Raw genomic sequence first — 20,091 nt, 5'->3', positions numbered from 1 at the left:
TTTTTTCTTTTTTCAGTAAATTTAACAGTTTCTTCCTTTTGATTTGGTTATGTATTCCGTTAATATTTCAAGTCATATAGTTCAACGTAGCCATTTCATACGTTGTTTATCTTCCCTTTCCTTCTTATCCATTTCTGCTTTCTTGTTTTGAACACTTTATAAGACAACATTTCTAAAACATCAAACATTTCCCTTATTCTCCTATCTAAAATTTCTTTAACCCCATTCTCCCCTCCCCCTCCTGAGTTGCCCTTTATCCCTTGTCGGGCAACCACATCTCCCCTCTCCATTTGGATTTGCGAATTCACTCGCAAGCGTCAACTGATTTTGCAGTGACCGTAACTCCTCCCCACCCAGCCCCCCCCCGGAAAAGTTTTCAATTTTCATATATAACAAAGGTCACTCTTTTAATTCCCTCCTTATTTCCTCTGTTCCCTTTCATTCCCTTATTAATTCTTATCTATACTCTATATATTTTCCTCTAAATACGGATACACTCATGTACACACATATTTACATACACTATATATATAGGTATATATATATATATACACCCATATATACACATACATATAGTTTGTGGTCATTTTTACTCTCATTACATATCTTCATCTCTCTGCTTGTTTTGTAGTTGTTCTGCAAATTTTCGTGCTTCCTCCGGATCCGTGAATAGTCTGTTTTGTTGCCCTGGAATAACTATTTTAAGTACCGCTGGGTACTTTAACATAAATTTATATCTTTTTTTCCATAGGATCGTTTTTGCTGTATTGAACTCCTTCCTCTTCTTCAGGAGTTCAAAACTTATGTCTGGATAAAAAAAAATTTTTGACCTTTGTATTCCAGTGGCTTTTTGTCTTCTCTTATTTTCTTCATTGCTTTCTCCAATATATTTTCTCTTGTTGTATATCTTAAGAATTTTACTAAAATGGATCTTGGTTTTTGCTGCGGCTGTGGTTTCGGGTCTAGTGTTCTATGTGCCCTCTCTATTTCCATTTCTTCCTGTAATTCTGGTCTTCCTAGGACCCTGGGGATCCAATCTTTTATAAATTCTCTCATATTCTTGCCTTCTTCATCTTCCTTAAGGCACACTATCTTTATATTATTTCTTCTATTATAGTTTTCCATTATATCTATCTTCTGAGCTAACAGCTCTTGTGCCTCTAACTTTTTTATTAGATTCTTCTAATTTTTCTTTTAAGTCCTCTACTTCCAGTTCTACGATTATTTCTCGTTCTTCCACATTGTCCACTCTTTTTCCTATCTCTGATATGACCATCTCTATTTTATACATTTTTTCTTCTGCACTCTTAATTCTTCTTTTTATTTCATTAAATTCTTGTAATTGCCATTCTTTTACTGATTCCATATATTCTTTAAAAAAATATATATCCATTGTCCTGCCTTTCCCTTCTTTTTCCATTTCTCTATGTTCTTCTTCTTCCTCTGGGTTGGCCATCTGTTGTTTCCTTGTTTTCTTTTTGCTCTCTTCTTTCTTGTTCTCGTTGTTTTCTGTGTTCTCTTCCTGTTGCTGTGTTGCAGCTGTCACTCTCAGCTGTGGAGATCGACTCCTCAGCTGTTCCCCCCTCCCGTCGGTGTGTTTTTTTTCATGTGCGGTTGCGCACTTTTACTCGGCTCCGCGAGCCATTTTTGTAGTCCCGAGCTCGGGACTTCCACCGACCTTAGGGAGTGGGCTTCTCTCTCCGCGGCAGGCCTCCTCGGACAGGTAAGGCCTTCACCTTCTTCTTCCGACGTTCTTTCTTCTTCTCTTCTTCCCGTTGCTTTCGACTTTTCTCTCTTCGCTGCCATTTTCTTCTCACCTTTACTTTTACTTTGTTTTAATTTTTATTCTTGTACCTTTGTGTTTTGTGCGTTTTTTTTCAACTTTTCCGGAGAGGGCTGGAATTCCCTGACTGGCCACTACTCCATCACGTGACTCCTCAGGGATCAGTTCATGATGGAATGAATAGCAGGGCAGACTCAATGGGATGAATGGGCTACTTCTGCTCCTATATATTATGGTTTTATGGAATCATGCAACACAGGAGTAGAGAACCGTGTAACACAGAATGAACAGAGAAATGGAAAATGATATACAATGTCAGAAAGTGTACGGTCATGCACTTTGGTAGAAAAAAAATAAATGGGCAAACAATTTTTTGGATGGGAAGAAACTTCAAAATTCAGAGTTGCAAAGGGACTTGGGAGTCCTCATGCAGACTACCCTAAAGATTAAACTCCGGGATGAGTCAGTGTTGTAGAAAATTAATGCGATATTGGCATTCATAGAATCATACAGCATTACAGCACAGGCCTTTCTAATCTGTGCCGAACCATTTTTTTGTTGCCTAGACCCACTGACCTGCACCCAGTCCATAGCCCTCCATATCTTTCCCATCCATGTACCTATCCAAATTCTTCTTAAATGTTAAAATTGAGCCCATATTTACCACTTCAGCTGGAAACTTGTTCCACACTCCCACCATACTCTATGTGAAGAAGTTCCCCCTAAACTTTTCTCATTTCACTCTTAATCCATGTCCTCTGGGTTGTATCTCACCTCCCCTCAGTGGAAAAAGCCTATCTACATTTACTTTATCGATCCCCCTCATAGTTTTAAATACTTCAATCAATTCTCCCCTCATTCTTCTACAGTCCAGGAAATAAAGTCCTAACCTGTTTAACCTTTCCATGTAACTCAGTTCCTGAAGTTCATGTCCAGAGGAATAGAATATAAGAGCAGGGATATGATGTTGAGGCTTTATAAGGTAATGGTGAGGCCTCACTCGAAATATGGGGTACAATTTTGGGCTCCTTATTTAAGGAAGGGTGTCCTGACATTGGAGAAGGTTCAGAAAAGATTTACAAGAATGATTCTTGGAATGAAGGGATTAGTGTATGAGGAATGCTTGATGGTTCTTGGACTGTTTAGATGAATGAGGGTGACCTCATAGAAGCATTTTGAATGTTGCAAGGCTTGGACAGAGTAGATGTGGCAAAGTTGTTTCCCATGGTAGGTGAGTCTAGAACAAGAGGGCACAACTTCAGGATTGAAGGGCACCCATTAAAAGCAGAGGAATTTCTTTAGTCAGAGAGTGGTGAACCTCTGGAATTTGCTATCACAGGCGGCTGTGGAGGCCAGGTCATTGGGTGTATTTAAGGCAAAGATTGAGAAAGAAGAGAAAGCTGGGTGTATTTAAGGCTGGGTGGGAGACTGGATCAGCTCATGATGGAATGGTGGAGCAGACTTGATGGGCTGAATGCCCTACTTCTGCTCTGATATCCAATGGAACCGTGCAGCACAGGAGCAGGGAAGAGTACAAAACAGGAACTTCTCAGTACACTCTAGATCAGTCACATCCTTTCCATAGAGTGGGTATGGTACTGCACAGAATACTTGAAGTGTAGTGACACCATCATCTTGTTGACTCATAACTTGACATCCCAGGTCTTCTCAAAGCCCTGGTCAACAAAGGCATGCATTGTTAATGCCTTCTTTACTAGCTGTGTCACCACTTTCAAGCAACTATGTAATACTAAGGGAAATGATTCATCTAGATCAGTGGTTCTCAACCTAATTCTTGCCACTCACATACCACTTTAAGTATTCCCTCTGCCATCGGTGGTCTGATTAGTAAGGGATTGCTTAAGGTGGGATGTGAGAGGGAAGGGAAGGTTGACAATCACTGCTCTAGACCCAATTGTTACTGAAATATTTTGCTTGAGAAAATGTCATTGGCCCATTTCCTTTGGAGTACTGAAAATGTGCACATAACGAGTCAATAAGGTACAATGAAAACAGTGGTTTTCAAACTTTTCCTTTTCACCCACATTGCACCTTAAGCAATCCCTTACTAATCATAGAGCACCGATGGCAGAGGGAATAGTTAAAGTGGTATGTGAGTGAAAAGAAAAAGGTTGAGAACAACTGATCTAGATGAAAAACAACAGTGGACCCAGCACGATTCCCTGCAGCATAACTCTCTGCTCCCACCTTTTCAACCCTCCTACCAACCCAAATCCGATTCGTCAGCTTACTCCAGAACCTTCCTGACCAGCTTACCCATGGGGGGGGGGGGCGGGGGGCGGGGGGAAAGTCCTATCAAAGGCATTGCTAAAGTTCGTAGAGATGTCAACCGCACTGCACACATTAATCCTCTTGGTCACCTTGACAAAAAATTCACATTACACAAAAGAGAACGAGTAAAATTTTTTCAGATATTTAAAGAGCAAAAGAGAGGTGAGAGTGGATATTGAACAATTTGAAAACCATACTGGGCACATATAATGGGGAACAAGTGAAAGGTTCACCAGCAGCTATACTTTGTGAGGAGTTTGAAGAGATTTGGTATGTCACCAAAGACTCTTGCGAGTTCTAATGAAGAGCATTTTGGCTAGTTGTATCACTGTCTGGTGTGGAGGTGGTAATGCACAGGACAAGAAAAGGCTACAGAGAGTTGCAACATCACAGACATCAGTTTTCATTCCACCATGGACATCCTCAAGAGGCAGTGTCTCGAGAGAACAATCTCTATCTTGAAGGATCCGGTGCATCAGGTGGGAGGGTGAGAGAGGGGCTCTCCCATAGCCCATACACAAGTGGTCGGGTGGAGGGGAGATGTCTATGGCCTCAGGATGAAGTGGCTTCACACTCGACTTACCGAATCTATATTTTTATCAATGTCTTTAATGCGATCTTCAATATTATTTTTGAATTTCTTCATATAATTCATCTCTTGCATCACCTCTTCCATCATGGACATTGCCTGGAAGACAACCAACACTGGGGTCATAGGTCATAGGCTGCACCTTGACAATATCCTCATTCCTCAACCCACTCCCCAAACTATGACAGATGCAGAACCCAGCACAGCCAGTTGTTGGTCAACGATGCCTTCTCATCTTGAAGTGACGTTGAAGGTTAGAAATCCAGATAATCACTTCACCTCACTTCCCCACTGACAGTCCACAGGCCACACCTTCATCTAGTGTGAAAAAATTTGCCCCTCAGATTAGATTTTATACTCTCACACCTGAAAGGGGGGGGGGGGCGTGCATAAGGGTTTAGTCTCTACTACTGTGGGAAAAAGATTAACTATTCACCTCATTTTATACACCTCTGCAAGGTTAGCCCTCAGCCTCTTATACACCACGAAAAATGTCCCGTCTGACCAAGTTGATAAGGGTGGTTAAGATTGGCCATCATTCGGGGGATTGAGTTTGAGAGCTGTGAGGTAAATTTGTAGCTCTATAAAACTCTGGGTCGTCCACTTGAGTATTGAGTTCAGTTTTGATTGCATTATTATAGTAAACGTGGATGCTTTGGAGAGGATGTTTACCAGGATACTTCCTGGATATCTTATGATGAAAGGTGGAGCAAGCAGGGGTTTCTCTTTGGAGTGACAGTGAGAGTATGTAAGATTATGACGGATATAGTTCGGATGTTCAGCCAGCACTTTTTTCCCAGGGGAGCAATGGCTTATTGAGAGGACATCTGTTAAGGTGAGTGAAGGAAAGTTTAGAGCTGTCAGTGGTAAGTTTTAACATAGGAAGTAGTGGGTGCCCGGAATGCATTTCTGGGGGTGGTGATGGAGGCTGGAACAATAGGATAAAGCAAAAGACCCCTTCACCGTGGTCCCTCTCACTTTGGTAGTCCCTGTCAAAGCAGCTGTCCTGTCACCACAGTCCCTCTCACTGTGGTGGTCCTGTCAAAGCAGCAGTCCTCGTCACCACGGTCCCTCTCACTGTGGTGGTCTCTATCAATGAGGTCCCTGTTAATGCGGTCCCTCTCACTGCGGTGGACCCTGTCAATGCGGTCCCTGTCAAAGCAGAGGTCCCCATCACCACAGTCCCTCTCACTGTGATGGTCCCTGTCAGCATGGAAATCCCCATCATCGCACTCCCTCTCACTGTGGTGGTCCCTGTCAATGCACTCCCTGGCACAGCAGCAGTTCCTGTCACTGTGAGGGAGTTGAAATCTCCTTCTATTTTTACACTGCTGTTCCAACAACTATCTGTGAAATTTTCCCAAACCAACTGCCCTTCCTCTCTCATCTCCATGGAAAGATTACGAAGCAGTGAAGCAAGACACAGACTCTCAGAACATTCAACTTACCAAGATGGTTATCTGTTGGGTGTGTGGAACAGGGCAGTGTTTGGCCATGGTTGCTTAGCTGTTGAGTTACAGACCCTTCAGTGTGCAGTGACCCAAGGTTGCAATGAGTCATTTTACTAAACATGTCCAAACAGCTCAATCTGCTTTGTGTACCTACTGTTACTGAAAAAAACTCAATAGCCATTGTCCTTGCACAGAGAATGCACAGGTACAAAGAGACCTCCCATATGCACAAGGGCTTTGCCAACATCTGATCAACAGACCACTTACAAATTGCAGGTACACCTCATCCTCCATCTGGGCATCCTCCAACGGAGGGAATTAACATCGACCTCTCCATTTTCCTTTAACGCCCCCTCTCCCCTTCTTTCCCCGTCACCTTTCCCCTCTGTCTCCTTCCACAGAGCCAAATCAATTCTCACCTCGCCTTTCATCATATCCAATTCTCCCACAGCCAACTTTATCTTTATTCTGCAACCTTTCTGTTCTTTGCTTATTCCTTGACGAAGGGCTCAGACCTAAAACATTGGTAATATATTTTTACCTCCTATGAACCCTGCAAGTTCAATTTAAATTTAGACATACAGCACAGTAACAGGTGTTTTGGCTTGCGAGTCAGTGTTGCCCAATTTACACGCCATGCTTTGAACGGGGGGAGCCAAACACAACCTGCAGGTGGAACTCAGTGGGTTGAGTAGCATCTGTGGGAGAAGACAAATGGTCAATGATTCAGGCTAGCCAACATCCTTCATTAAGATGAAGAGTTTCGGCCACTGATGGTGCTCCACTCACAGATTTCCTCTTGCAGATTGTGTTTATGCACAGTGAAAGGGGACTCTTTCATCACAGGCACAGACAGGCAAGTTAGACTTCAAGATAGTGTATTCCCTCCCTGGTACCAGGGTTAAGGATGTCAGACTGGGCTCAGGGCATTTTGAAGTGGGGGGTGGAGTGTGTTGCTGAATAGCCAGAGTACATGGTCAATTTTGGTACCAATGATAGACAGGAAGAGAGAAGAAGTCCTGGAAGGAGGAGGTTGCAAGTTAAAAGGCAGAACTCTCAAACTGTAACCTCAGGATTGCTCCCCATCCCATGAAATCGCAAGGAAAGATAGCACAGCTAAGGAGCTGGCTAAGGAGTTGTGCAAGAGTGACGGCTACAAATTCTTGGAGCACTTCTTCCAAGGAAGAAGGGATGTGTATAAGAGAGACAGGTTAAAGCAGCATTGGAGAGGGACCAATATCTTGGGAGGGAGGGAGGGGGGGGAAAGATAATGATAATCGGGAGTGTTTAAAGTAATCTGGCAGGGGAGTGAACCAAAATTTCTGTGTAGCAGACGAGCCAGAGGACATAGGAGTGGAAACCATACCGAGACAGCTTTGTACGATCATCCACCAACTCTGTATGGATGGAACTCTAAAATAAGAAGGAATACAATCACATTTAAGGGCCCTCAGCAGTCAGCAGGAAATAGAGTAGCAAAAATAAAGGGAAATTGAAGAACAGGGTTGTAATAGTGGGCAATTTCAACTTCTCTCATGTGGACCAGAAGTCTCACATCACAAAGGGCTTGGATCGAGCCTAAATTATTAAATGTGTCCAAGATAGTTTTCTCAACAATATAGCCCTGCTAGAGAATGGGAAATGGGAAAGCCATGTAGAGTTGGGCTGAAGGGCCTGGTCCTGTGTTATATGGGGATCTCAACTGGGCTGGGGGCCAGACCTGGGGTCAGGTCCCGGGAGAAGTGAGACCGGGGGATGGTGAAGCTGTAAGTTGAGTGACATATAGACCAAGGGTGGAATCACCCCCATCCCCGACGGGCGGCGGGTCCGGGGATCCGCGGAGGTCCTTGTGCCCACCTTGTCCAGGCCTTCGCGGTTGACCTCGGTGTTCTTGCGGAGCTGCAGCAGGTTCCAAACGTCGCTCACCGCCTTGCCGTCGTGCCGGCTGCGCTGTAGCAGCTCCAAGGCGCTGGGCAAGCGGCTCAGCTCCTGCACCTGCCGCTCCACGTCCCACAGCTTCTGCTCCAGCCGGCGGTAGGGCCCGGGGCCGGGGACCGCGGGCTCAATGCTGCTGCCGGTGGCCGGGGGCTCGGCCGCCCCGCGCTCGGTTACCCCGGTGCCCAACTCCCCGGGCCCGGCCAACAGCTCCGGCCGCTGCTCCGTTTGCACCTGCTGGATGCCCAGGTGCCGCAGCAAGGCGTGCAGCAGCGAGTGCAGCGCGGCGAAGTTCACCACACCCGGCTCGGGGTGGCCGATGCTCAGGTCGGCCAGCTCGTACAGGCTGAGGGTAACCGCCATCAGTTCATCCACCCACTCGCCGCCGTTCCCGCGCGCCGCCCGTCTCCATGGCCACCGTCCCATTGTCAACTGGCGCGCCCCCCCAATGCGCGCTGCGCGCCCATTGGTCCGGGGCGCAGCCGCAGTCCGCCGGCCAATCTCCGGCAGCGAGCACGCGTTGCCGCGCAACGAAGGACGCGATGAATGCCGCGGGCACGAGACGAAGTCGTGGAGCGCGAGGAGAGGCAACAGGCTGACAGCCCCACTCCTCACTGTCTGGGGCTGGTGCGGTCGGCGGGGGAGAACGGGGCTGGGGCGGCCGTTCCCGAGAATCCTGACCTCAAAAGCTCTCACCTTTTAAATTTAGCAGGATTTTGTGTGCGTGCCCCAGCCCCCTAGTTCCATGTCAGGGGACTGTCAGGCAGCGGGGTGGGTCGGTATCCGCAGCGGGGAGGGTCGGTATCCGCAGCGGGGAGGGTCGGTATCCGCAGCGGGGAGGGTCGGTATCCGCAGCGGGGTGGGTCGGTATCCGCAGCGGGGAGGGTCGGTATCCGCAGCGGGGCGGGTCGGTATCCGCAGTGGGGCGGGTCGGTATCCGCAGCGGGGAGGGTCGGTATCCGCAGCGGGGAGGGTCGGTATCCGCAGCGGGGAGGGTCGGTTTCCGCAGCGGGGCGGGTCGGTATCCGCAGCGGGGCGGGTCGGTATCCGCAGCGGGGAGGGTCGGTATCCGCAGCGGGGAGGGTCGGTATCCGCAGCGGGGAGGGTCGGTATCCGCAGCGGGGCGGGTCGGTATCCGCAGCGGGGAGGGTCGGTATCCGCAGCGGGGCGGGTCGGTATCCACAGCGGGGCGGGTCGGTATCCGCAGCGGGGTGGGAGGCTGTTAGTGGGTCGCGTGGCTGTTAGCGGGTCGCCAGCTGACAGTCAGCCTGCCCGCTGCTAGGCACTTGAAAGCTGCAATGGGGAATACTCCAGCAGGATATTATACCACCTGGAGAAGGGTAGGGTGAGTAGACCTCTTGGCCGACTTTTCCCGTTTCAGATGGCCACCCGACAGCCACACAGGAGGATAATGTGCGGCATTACAGTCGGGTATTGTGGTGGCTAATTGGAAGAGTCAGAGACTCGAGGACGAGAGCTGGGGAATTTGGAAAGCACAGTTGGCATAGAGGTTAAAGCACCAGCGATTGGGACTGGGTTAGAATCCTGTGTGGTCTGTAAGGAGTTTGTATTCGCTCCACGTCTGTGTGAGTTTTCCCAGGGGGCTCCGGTTTCCTCCCAGTGTTCGATACGTGCTGGGGGGGGGGTAGGTTAATTGGGCGGCATGGGTTTAAAGGGCCAGAATCAACTGCTCCCGTGGTGTAAATAAAATAAAAATAGGAATGCAGAAGAGAGTCACAATAAAGTTACCAGGTTTCATTCGAGTTAGTTTATTTTGTGAACAATAAGATGGGGTTATGGTGTAGCAGGAACCAGCCCACCATAATAAAAGTAATGCCAAAGTTAAAGTTTGCTGCTTGCACCTGATAGATATCCTTCTTCCTCATCAATCTGGAAGCTTGTTACATGCTTCTATTTTAGATAAAATCTACACTTCTAGCAGCCTGTTCCCAGCACCCATCACTTTGTATAAAAACAGTATTCCACACATCTGTTACCCCCACCAGCCCTCAGCCTAAACCCATGTCCTCTGGTAAAAAGATTGCAACTACCAAGCAATGCCTCTCATAAACTCAGGTTTATCTCTGCTCCTTGGTTTCCAGTGCTCCAGATTTGTCAACTCAAATTTGTCCAATCCCCTTCCAGAGCTACGGACATACTCCACATTACACCAAATGTTCCCAGAGTAAAGGTCCCAGAGCACATTCTTGGTCATTGCGTCGAAGTGGGTGGACCAGAGTCAGTCACTACAGGAGTCTACTACCTCCACACCACATATGGAGGGCGAGGAGCAAGAAGAGAATGGGTCAGCTGGGACTTTTCTCCCTGGAGCGTAGGAAGCCGAAAACAGTCTTTTAGATGGTTTATGAGGTTGATGGACAGTCTTTTTCCCCCGGCAGGGGAACCTAAACTGATGGGCATAAATTTTGAGTGGGAGGGGTGAGATTTAAGAGTGACATGAGGAAGGAAGGTTGATCATTCTCTGAAATGACTTCTAGAGGAAAACTTAGAAGTGAACGCAATATTATAAAGCAAATATTGAAATAGCTGAGTAGAGGAGAGGATTTTTCCAGTGGTGTGAGAGTCTGGGACCAAGGGCACAGCCACAAAAGGATATCCCTTTGGAACAAAGGGAAGGAAAAGTTTCTTCAACCAGAGGGCAAATGGGAAGGGTTGGAAGGGATTGGACCAAATACAGATAATTGCGCATAGTCCATTGTTAAGACCATGACAAATGGGCAAAGGATGAGCTGGACAATAGGAATAGAAATAGGCCATTCAGCCCATCAAGTCTGCCCTGCCATTTAATCATGAGCTGATCCATTCCCCCCCCCATTGGCCCCACTGCCCAGCCTTATCCTCATGACCTCTAATGCCCTGGCTGATCAAGAAGATGGGCCAAAAGGCCTGTTCCATGCTGCATGTTTCTGCAGAAGTAAAAGCACAAAGCTGGGAAAACTGCAGGTCAAACAGAGTCCTTTATGTAGCAAAGCTTCACTTGGATGGACTGTTTGGTGCCCCGAATGTTGGTGAGGGTGGAGGTGTGGCACAAGTGTTCACTTGTGAATCTGTGGGAGTCATCTACTGCATTCAGCCCTCTCTACATCAGAAAGGCTGGACACAGACTGGGAGATTGGTTCGCTGAGCACCTTTGCTCTATCCGCACAAATGATGGGGATCGCTCGGTGGCCAACCATTACAATTCTGCACCCCACTCTCGTGCTGACATGGACTTGTACTACCAAACAAAGGCCACCCGTAAATTGGAAGAGCAACACCTAATATTCCATCTGGGCATGCTCCAACTGGATGGCATTAACAAAGACTTCTCCAGTTTCTGCTAGCCTACTCCTTGTTCTCCCTCTTCTCCATCCCACTGTCTTCTTTCCTCCAGCTCTCCACCTTTCTTTCTCCATTCAGAGCCATCCTTCCTCCCCCTGCTTGGTGTTGTGCCCTCCCTCCCTTATCCACCTAGTACCTCCTGCCTATGGGACTGTGATTCTTCCCTCATCACCATTTTGTTCTGGCCCCTGCCTACATTTTGCTCATACCTTGATGAAGGGATCAAGCCCGAAACGTTGGTTATGTATCTTTATCTTTACTATATACACTGTTTGACCTGCTGGGTTTCTCCAGTATTGTGTTTTTACTTCAGTGTCTGCAGACCTTAGTGTTTTACTCCAGTGTTTCTACAGTTTCTGGAGGCCTTGGGAGCAGTCCCCATACCACACAGTAATGCACCAAGAGGAAACTTTCGATGGTACATCTGTAGAAGTTGTCAATGGTGTAGGTGGCTCCACAGATGCTGTCTGACCAGCGGTAGATTTCCAGCATTTTCTGAAAATAATGCACTATGTAAAAGCAAGCACACCTACAGATAATTCTTTGGTAATCATGATAGTTTAATTAGATAAATGACAACCAAACTAGCACCATCAATGGTGCTGTCAAATAGTTCAGAGAAAAAAATGCCGGGTGCAGTTTCACTCGTCCTTCCGTGACACTGCGGGGTGACTTGCTTGAAGTGGTCTTGTGCAGTAAGAGTGCGTAACTCAATTAACTGTTAATTTACCGCTTTCAAACAGTCATCCAGCAGTGATTTACAGAATTAAATGACATTGCAGGAATGATTTAAAATGCCCTGTTTGAAAGCAGCACATTCCTCAGCACAGATGATCTATACTGGAACAATGGCAACAATTGACAGGCTCTGCAGCACCAGACAGACTTTGCCTCATTACAGCCCTTCTCAAGTCATTACCTCTGTACACTTTCCCACTTCAGGAGATGCTTGTAAGGGGTTAGTCATCAACAGTAATGTTGCGGAACAGGTATGACATGGATTCCCCATTGTGGATGCGTCGAATGGCTTCAGACAGGATCATACTGACATCGACTGTTTTGATCTTGGGGCACTGAAGTTTCTGAACTTCATGAGGAATAGTATTTGTTACAACCACCTGGCAGGGGGAAAAAGGAGGGTTTAAAATCGCAAAAGACATGTTTACACAATGATAAATCTATCAGACCTGTAAGTGTTGGGAGCAGAGGGCACAGGGAGGGAGGTCAACATTTGGGCTGATCTTCCAAACAAATGTGAGGTTAAAGTATTGGACAAAAAATGGCAACACCAAGAGGATAAAGGACACCGTGCACCTCCCCAAAATGAAAAAAAGTGCTTAACAACTTGTGATACAGTACCTTTTGTCTTTGAAGTCTCCCTGATCAGTTTTACATATTTCTCCACAACATCAGGCACAAAGTCACAACCCTGTTGCTTTCTACCCCTTGAAGCTCATCTAGCGATTTGCATGTCGTGAGAGCCTCCAGGACCCTTCAAGATTTGATCCTGGGGCAGCCCCTCCATGAGAGCATGAGTAATCGGAGCAGGAGTCGGCTCTCTGGCCTGCCAAATCTGCCAGCAATCAGTATGATTAAGGCTGATCTGGCAGTGGACTCAGCTCTACCTATCAGCCCAGAACCCTAATTCTCCGACCATGCAAAAAACTCTCTCCCATGGTCAGCGTATTCCACAGCTTCACTTCTCTCTGGGAGAAGCAGATCCCCCTCCCTCATCTCCATCTGAAATCTACTTCCCTAAAGCTTGAGGCGGTGTGTGTGTAGTTAATCCTGACTGGGACTGCCACATCCCTTTCATCTCCAAGGACTGGAATTCCTCACCATTTCCCTTTCCATTGGCTGAAAAGAGTTCATCAGTTCCCCTGTTTTCATCTCATCTGCCAGTGGAAACAACCTTCCTGCTTCTATCTCATCTCAACCGTCCTTGGAACCTCCACCAATCTCAACTGTCTTGTTCACCACCCTCAACAAAACAAGGTCCTTTCATTTATAACACCAGACCTGGTAACGTTAATACCTCATTAATTGCCGACTCTTCTATCAAACAAGGGGCATCGGCAGAGAGGAGACCATGAGTGGCCATCACGTAGATCTTGTAAGCACCTCTCTCCTTCAGAATATCAGCAGCTGCCACAAAGCCATCAACGTCATCAATAATGTCATCCTGTGAATACAAACCACTGGAATCAACATCAGCAGGGACCCCACCCCGCGCTGACCCTGCCTGTCCACGACCCCATGCCAACTGTACGCAGACCAATGCCCCAAGTGCCTTTTTGCCTACTCGCTTCCCCTCAGACCCTTTACCAGTCTTCTTTTTGAACTGTATTTGTTCTTCATGAACAGCACACACCAGTTGAGTCAAGTTTATTGTTATCTGATTGTACAAGTACAATCTGAAGAAACAGAGCTCACTGAGCCTCGGTACAAAGACATGCAGATACAGAACCGGACATAACACACATACAGAGAAATAATACATAAGCAGAAGAAGTATTTCATCAATGCAAATAATAAATAAATATGGTTTTGTGCAAATGAGAGTCTCAGGTGATTAGTGTGAGCAGTTCTTTTGGTCGTTCTCACTGCCCCGTGGGAAGAAGCTGTTCCTCAGCCTGGTGGAGCTGGCTCTGATTCTCCTGTATCTTTTCCCCGACAGGAGCAGCTAAAAGATGCTGTGTGCGGGGTGGAAGGGGCCCTCAATGATTTTGCATGCCCTCTTTGGATCTCAGTTGATCACTTCAATTTGTTGGGGGGGGGGGGTGGTGGTGGATGGAGACTCCAGTGATCCTCTCTGCCACTCTTATGGTCCTGTGGATTAACCTCCAATCCATTTCACTGCAGCAACTGTACCACACTGTGATGCAGGTGGCTAGGATGCTCTCAATAGAGCTCCTGTAGAAGGTTGACATAATGGTGTCCAGTAGCCTTGCCCACTTCAGTTTTCTCAGAAAGTGCAGTTGCACCTTCCTGACAAGTGAGGAGATGTTGAATATCCATGATAGGTCACCAGTTAAGTGAACTCCAAGGAATTGGAGTTCTCCACTCTCTCTACAACAGAGTTGATGTGTAGTGGAGGGTGGTTGTTCCTGGTCCTCCTGAAGCCCACAATCATCTCATGGATGAAATGGCCTGCGACTGTCCTCTATGTCTAAATTTTAAAATCTCCACCTTGTCTTGAATAATGCTGCCCCTATCACGGTGATTATACAAAGAACACATTTACTGGACAGGACTTGGGGATGCTCCAGGATGGGAAAAGCAAGCCCTTCCAACCAAGGCTCAGCTGTGGGTCCCACACAATGAGCTCATTAAACATTATGATTGGACTTCAATAAACAGGATTAATTACTTTAAAACTAAAAATTAACAGCACAGGCTAAATAGAAGTTTTTACAACCATTTGAGGGACACAAGAAATTTAGAGCAATAGCCAATGACAGCAAACTGTGGAATTGCCTCCTTACCACAATGATGGCTATTCTTCCACCAACATCTCCAACCACAGTGATGGGAGGCTTTTCCTTGGGCATCATCACTGTGCAATGGAAAGAGACCAGTTACATACATCAGGAATGTTGCGTTTATGAAATACAAGTCCACAACATCAGTCTTTTGATCAAATTGGAGTCAAAGAAAAGGCACATTTTGTGTCGGCAGCATCTTTTGGACTTCATTTCATTCCACAAATAACAGGCAATAAGGGCAAGTTGTACAAGAGATTGCAGGCTGTGGTGAAGAATGGGGATGGCAGTGGAGTGAATTACGTCCTGAGGCAGAATGATACAGGCCTTTCAGCCCAACATCCATGCTAACCCAGTAGACCACTAAGCAAGTCCCATTTCACCAGGTTAGGCCCATATCCCTCTAAACCTCTTCTATCCCATGTCAAGTTGTTTTAAATGATGTGGTTGTACCCTTCCACTTCCTCTTGTTTCACAGAGCCACTACCTTTTGCGTGGAAAAAGGTATCTTGGGTGCCCAGTACATCTTTCCCCTCTCACCTCAAATCTACGTCCTATAGTTTTAGACTCCCCTATATAGGGATAAAAAGAGGACTTACTGTTTGCCTCATCTATGTCCCTCATGATTTTATAAACCTTTGAGGTTTCCCCTCAGCCTCCAGTGCTCCAGCTATTGAAGACCCAGCCGATTCAACCTCTCCTTATAACTAAAGTCCTCTAGTCCTGGTAATATTTTTGAATTTTTTTCTGCACCCTTTCCACCCTAATTAAATCTGATTGGGCAACCAGAACTATACACAATATTTCAAGTGTGGTCTCACCAATAGCTTTAACAATTGTAACATCACATCCATGCTCCTGTATTCAATGCCCTGACCAATGAAGGAAAGCTCACCAGATGCCTTCTTCACCACCCTATTTACCTTTCAGAGAACCGTGCCTGTCTCCCTACATCTTTGTTCTACAATACTCCCCAGTGCCCTACCATTCAATGTGCAAATCCTGTCCTGGTCTGACCTATCAAACTGCAACACCTCGTTAAGTTCCATCTCCCTTGACCTATTTGTCCATCCAGTAGTCTAGATCCTATGGTAAACTTAGATCATCTTCCACAATGACCACTGTACTATCACATTTTGTGTAATTTGCAAAATTACTAACAGCACTGTCATCCAAGTATAATATAGGTGAGATCCTTATGATACACCTCTGGACACAGGCCTCCAATCTGAAAAAAACAACACAACTACCACACTCTTGACTCCATGCAGCAAGCCAATTTTGTATCCAAATAGCAAGCTCACCTGTCTGGATCATTCCACCATCACAACCTTGTCAAAGGCTTGACTCAAGTCCATGTAGGCAACATCCAATATCCTTCCCCCTTGATGATCTCTTCAAAATACTCAATTTGTGAGAGTAATTTCCCATGCGCAAAGCCACATTGACTAGACCTAATCAGCTGTCTTCTGACATGTCAAGTTTCTCTAATCCCATCAGCCTCAGCCTTCAATCTAACAGGAACATACTGTTCTTGAAGTTCACTGCCTTGCCCTCATCAATCATCTTCATTACCTCAAAATATTTGATCAAATGTGAGAAACGGACTTTCCTTGCCACGTCCTGCTGATAATCCCAAATCTGCACTTTTCTAAACGCTGTCTTTAAGAACCCTGTGCAATTTTCCTACCACTGACCGAGAATTTCCCAGTTGATCTCCATTGCCCTTCTCAAACAAGGGCACAAAACTGGAGATGCTTCATTCCTCTGGGACCTTACCCGAGGCTGAAGTGACTCAAAGATCTCTGCCAATTCTCCAACAATCCCCTTCCTGGCCCTATTCAGTATCCTGGATATTCAAGGTAATGGAACTTATCCATCTGAATATTTTTCAAGACACCCAACACACCGTCCTCTACGTTGACAACATACCAAACTCACTATCCTCCTTGTCTTCTACTTGAAGACCAATGAAACCTTCTCATTTAGGGCCTCTCCAGCTTACTCTGGCTCCAGTGATCAATTTCCTCCTTTTTCCTCAAGTGGACCTACCCTTTCCCTAATTATCCTCTTGCTCCTCGTTTTTAAAACAATCTATGAAATCTATGCCTTGGGATTCTCCTTACTAGATTTGCTAACCTCATTTTAAAGCCCTTTTTAGTCCTCATACTTCCTTATCTATTTTCTGCCATACAATTTTCACCCTATAATCTCAATATTTATTTATTATTTAAAACGCTATCATTTGCAGTGAATGTAGATTACAGAGAAGATCTAAACATGAAAGGACAAGTTCTAGTGTCCTAGTGAACTGCCAGTTGTAGAATGTGCATTTTATTCAACTCCAGCATACCAGAGTGGGACACAGCATGTATTAACTGAGACCCACGCCACCCAATGCACTGACAAAGCATCAGAACCTCTGGCTTTCTTCCCTTGGTAACAAGGATGGAGTGGTCTCCTCAGCTAACACATCTTGTGCTTCTCTGGCACAACTGCAAGAAACTAGTTTAAATTGCCCCAAAGCTCTCACCACCTTTAAAATAAAACACCAAGCATTCAACACCCAGCAATCGCTCTGGGACGGCTCCAGACTTTGCTGTGTTTGGGATTCACACAGACAAAGCTTCATTATTGCCAAACCCAGCGGGCTCAGTTGAAGGAAAAGGCTTGGTCAACCACTTCTCCGGAACTCGATGGGTTTGAAACAATGAGTTGAGAAACTGTGCGGCACTGGAAGGGCTCCAGGACTGGGGAGTCCCTCTATTCCCCTGACTCTTCCAAATCTCAACCCATATCCTCATCTTTAAGGAACTTGGATGAATTTTCATTTGCCTCAGAATCGACGGGTGAAATCACAGCCAGCAGCGGTGAAAGTGAAATAATCCAGTCCTGCACAGTGTTTGAAACATGCAATAAATCACCAATCACAACACCAGAAAAGCAGGAGCAAGATATGTGCGAAAGGCCACAGGTTAGAGGAAGCTCTTCTCTCTTACTGGACAGTTCTCAGACACTCAATCACCCTCCAACAGAAGTACATCACTAGGACTTGTCACTAGATTGACATTAAAAAAAAAATTGTAGCCTCAGTGTCTTGAAGGCTTAGTCTCCATCAAGCGTGTAAAACACAAACAGGCTCTCTGTCCCATTGTATCTATGCTGAACCTTTTGCCCAATGACATTATACCCTTCTACACTTATAAGATTTAAATGCCTGTCAAACTTTCCCAAACTTAGCAATTGTAATGGATTCCACTTCCTCGCACATGGTTATCAATCACAGATCACCTGTTCACCTTAATCCTATGGTATCAATACCCTACCATGGGAAAATGATTCTGATCATCTGCTCCACCTATGCCTCTCAATCTTATACACAGTTCCATTGTGTGTGTGGGGGGTGTGGTATTACTTTTTCGCACTAATTTTATGACTGAAATGTTGATCCCCTATTCCAGAATGTTGGTAGTGATTTGTGAATTCCACAGGGGTGAGCTCCCATGAATGACATGCAGCAACTCAGAAGTACCTGCGCCCTCAATCCATTTGCTTTGTTCACAGATAAACACATCTAGCACATCTAATCTCTCCCCACACTAAAATCCTGTAATCTGTCACCCCAGCACTCCATTTAGCGCCGTTAAATCTCTCTATAGTGTAACAGCTAGAACTGCTCACAATACTCCAATTGCTATCTAACCAGTATTTTAAACCTTTAGTCATGAAAAAAAACCAATGCATGTCAGCTAGGATCATGAATCCCTTGAGAGATATAGGGGATGCAGGAGTACACTCAAGAGGGAAATCAGGATAGCAGAAAGGGAAAACAAGATAGGATTCTATCTTGTCTGCCAAAGCCAAGAAATTCTATAACTATATTAAGAGCAAAAGGGTTACCAGGGAGGAGTCACGTGATGTGGTGAGAGATCAGATTGAACTCTCAGGCCTCCAGGAATATGTAAAAAAACAGGTTTAATTTATTAATTTTTTAATAACCTTCTTTGCTGAAACAATAGCTGAACTTATTTATTAATGGGATCAAAGAAGAACAAGATGCACCTGGCAGCCTCTGGAACACATTGGCAGAAGGAAGTAACAAGGGAGCAAAGGCCCTCGCACAGTTAGAAGCCTGGGGATGAAGTTTGCCCTACCTCCCAAATGGAAACATCTCTTCCTGGTTCCAGTGCTACGATGTCAATGGTGTTGGTGATGGAAGCAATTGCAGGGGAACCCTTGACTCAACGAACAGGTGCATTATTATGCACATGTGCGACTCAACAGATCGACTGCAGAAGTCCAAACTAATCGAGGAAGAGGAGTCATCACAAAATGGCAACTCCAATGAGAGTTTGGAAAAATTAACTTCAGTAGAAGAAAAAGAAGCTGCCAGGGCAATGGAGAAAAAAAATGCAAAGAAAGTTAAGTCAAGACATAATTTTGATGATGTTTTAAAAGCTTTGGATAGAAAAGAGAAAAATACAAATAAGAAACTTAATATTTTAAAAGTAATAATGAAGATGGAAGAGGCTATAGAGTTGCTAAATGAAAGAGTTAATGTTGAAGAGAAATGTAAAGTAATGGATAAAGAAACCAGTTTGGACGAAGATGTTAGCACCTGGGACCAGGAAAAAGTCAGATTTTTGGGACAAAAGTCAATGTTCTAGAAAATTTTAGTTGGAGAAATAATGTTAAAATTGTTGGCCTTAAGGAAGGCATTGAAGATGCTGACTCGCTACATCTTTTCAAAACTGGCTACCTAGAATTTTGGAACAAGTGGGAGACAACATTGAAATAGAGAGAGCGTACAGATCACTTATGCTGCCCCCTCCCATCCCCCTACCTTTCCAGGCCAGAAGCCCTATTCCTTGTTAATTAAATGTTTATGATTTCAGGATCATGAGAAAATTCTTAGAGCAGTGGCCAATGAAGCAAAGGAAAGGGGAGGGGGGCACCGCTTGAATATGAAAGGGGTGGGGGAAAGCTTTTCTTCCACCTGGTCATCAATGCATCGCTCTTGAGACGTTGACAGGAGTTTAACCCTATAAAGAATCCTTTATGGAAAAAGGGTTATGACTTTGTTTTACGTCATCCTGCCAGCCCGAAGATCATGATACCAAATGGTGAAAACGTGCTACAGACTTTGTTAATCAACTGCCAGAATTTGAGGGATGACAGAACAGAAGATGGCAATAAAATGTTATTTTTACATTTGTA

At 45.5% G+C, this 20,091-nt stretch overlaps 2 protein-coding genes across 6 annotated transcripts in view; both read right to left on the bottom strand.

The window, feature by feature from the left end:
* Positions 1 to 11,884, bottom strand: part of LOC138756899 (uncharacterized) — a 52,534-nt gene extending 40,650 nt beyond the window's left edge. Inside the window, exons 1-4 of the mRNA XM_069923291.1 lie at positions 11,777 to 11,884; positions 8,808 to 9,269; positions 7,973 to 8,746; positions 4,659 to 4,763 (exon numbers count right to left, since the gene is read on the bottom strand). Coding sequence (XP_069779392.1) covers positions 4,659 to 4,763; positions 7,973 to 8,746; positions 8,808 to 9,269; positions 11,777 to 11,884 — 1,449 coding nt within the window. The remainder of the gene's footprint in view (positions 1 to 4,658; positions 4,764 to 7,972; positions 8,747 to 8,807; positions 9,270 to 11,776) is intronic.
* Positions 11,885 to 11,931: 47 nt separating this feature from the next.
* Positions 11,932 to 20,091, bottom strand: part of LOC138759367 (phosphoribosyl pyrophosphate synthase-associated protein 1) — a 53,166-nt gene continuing 45,006 nt past the window's right edge. For 3 of the 5 annotated variants that reach the window (XM_069929623.1, XM_069929621.1, XM_069929622.1), the window contains 3 exons: positions 14,878 to 14,948; positions 13,428 to 13,574; positions 11,932 to 12,510 (listed from right to left, as the gene is read on the bottom strand). In XM_069929623.1, the coding sequence (XP_069785724.1) occupies positions 12,352 to 12,510; positions 13,428 to 13,574; positions 14,878 to 14,948 (377 nt within the window). In that variant the 3' untranslated portion in view covers positions 11,932 to 12,351. The remainder of the gene's footprint in view (positions 12,511 to 13,427; positions 13,575 to 14,877; positions 14,949 to 20,091) is intronic. The other 2 variants (XM_069929625.1, XM_069929624.1) reach the window with 1 other exon arrangement.

Source organism: Narcine bancroftii, chromosome 3 (assembly GCF_036971445.1).
Source record: "Narcine bancroftii isolate sNarBan1 chromosome 3, sNarBan1.hap1, whole genome shotgun sequence".
Classification (NCBI taxonomy): domain Eukaryota; kingdom Metazoa; phylum Chordata; class Chondrichthyes; order Torpediniformes; family Narcinidae; genus Narcine; species Narcine bancroftii.
Note: the sequence above shows the minus strand (reverse complement) of the source record. Positions and strands in the feature narration are given on the sequence as shown.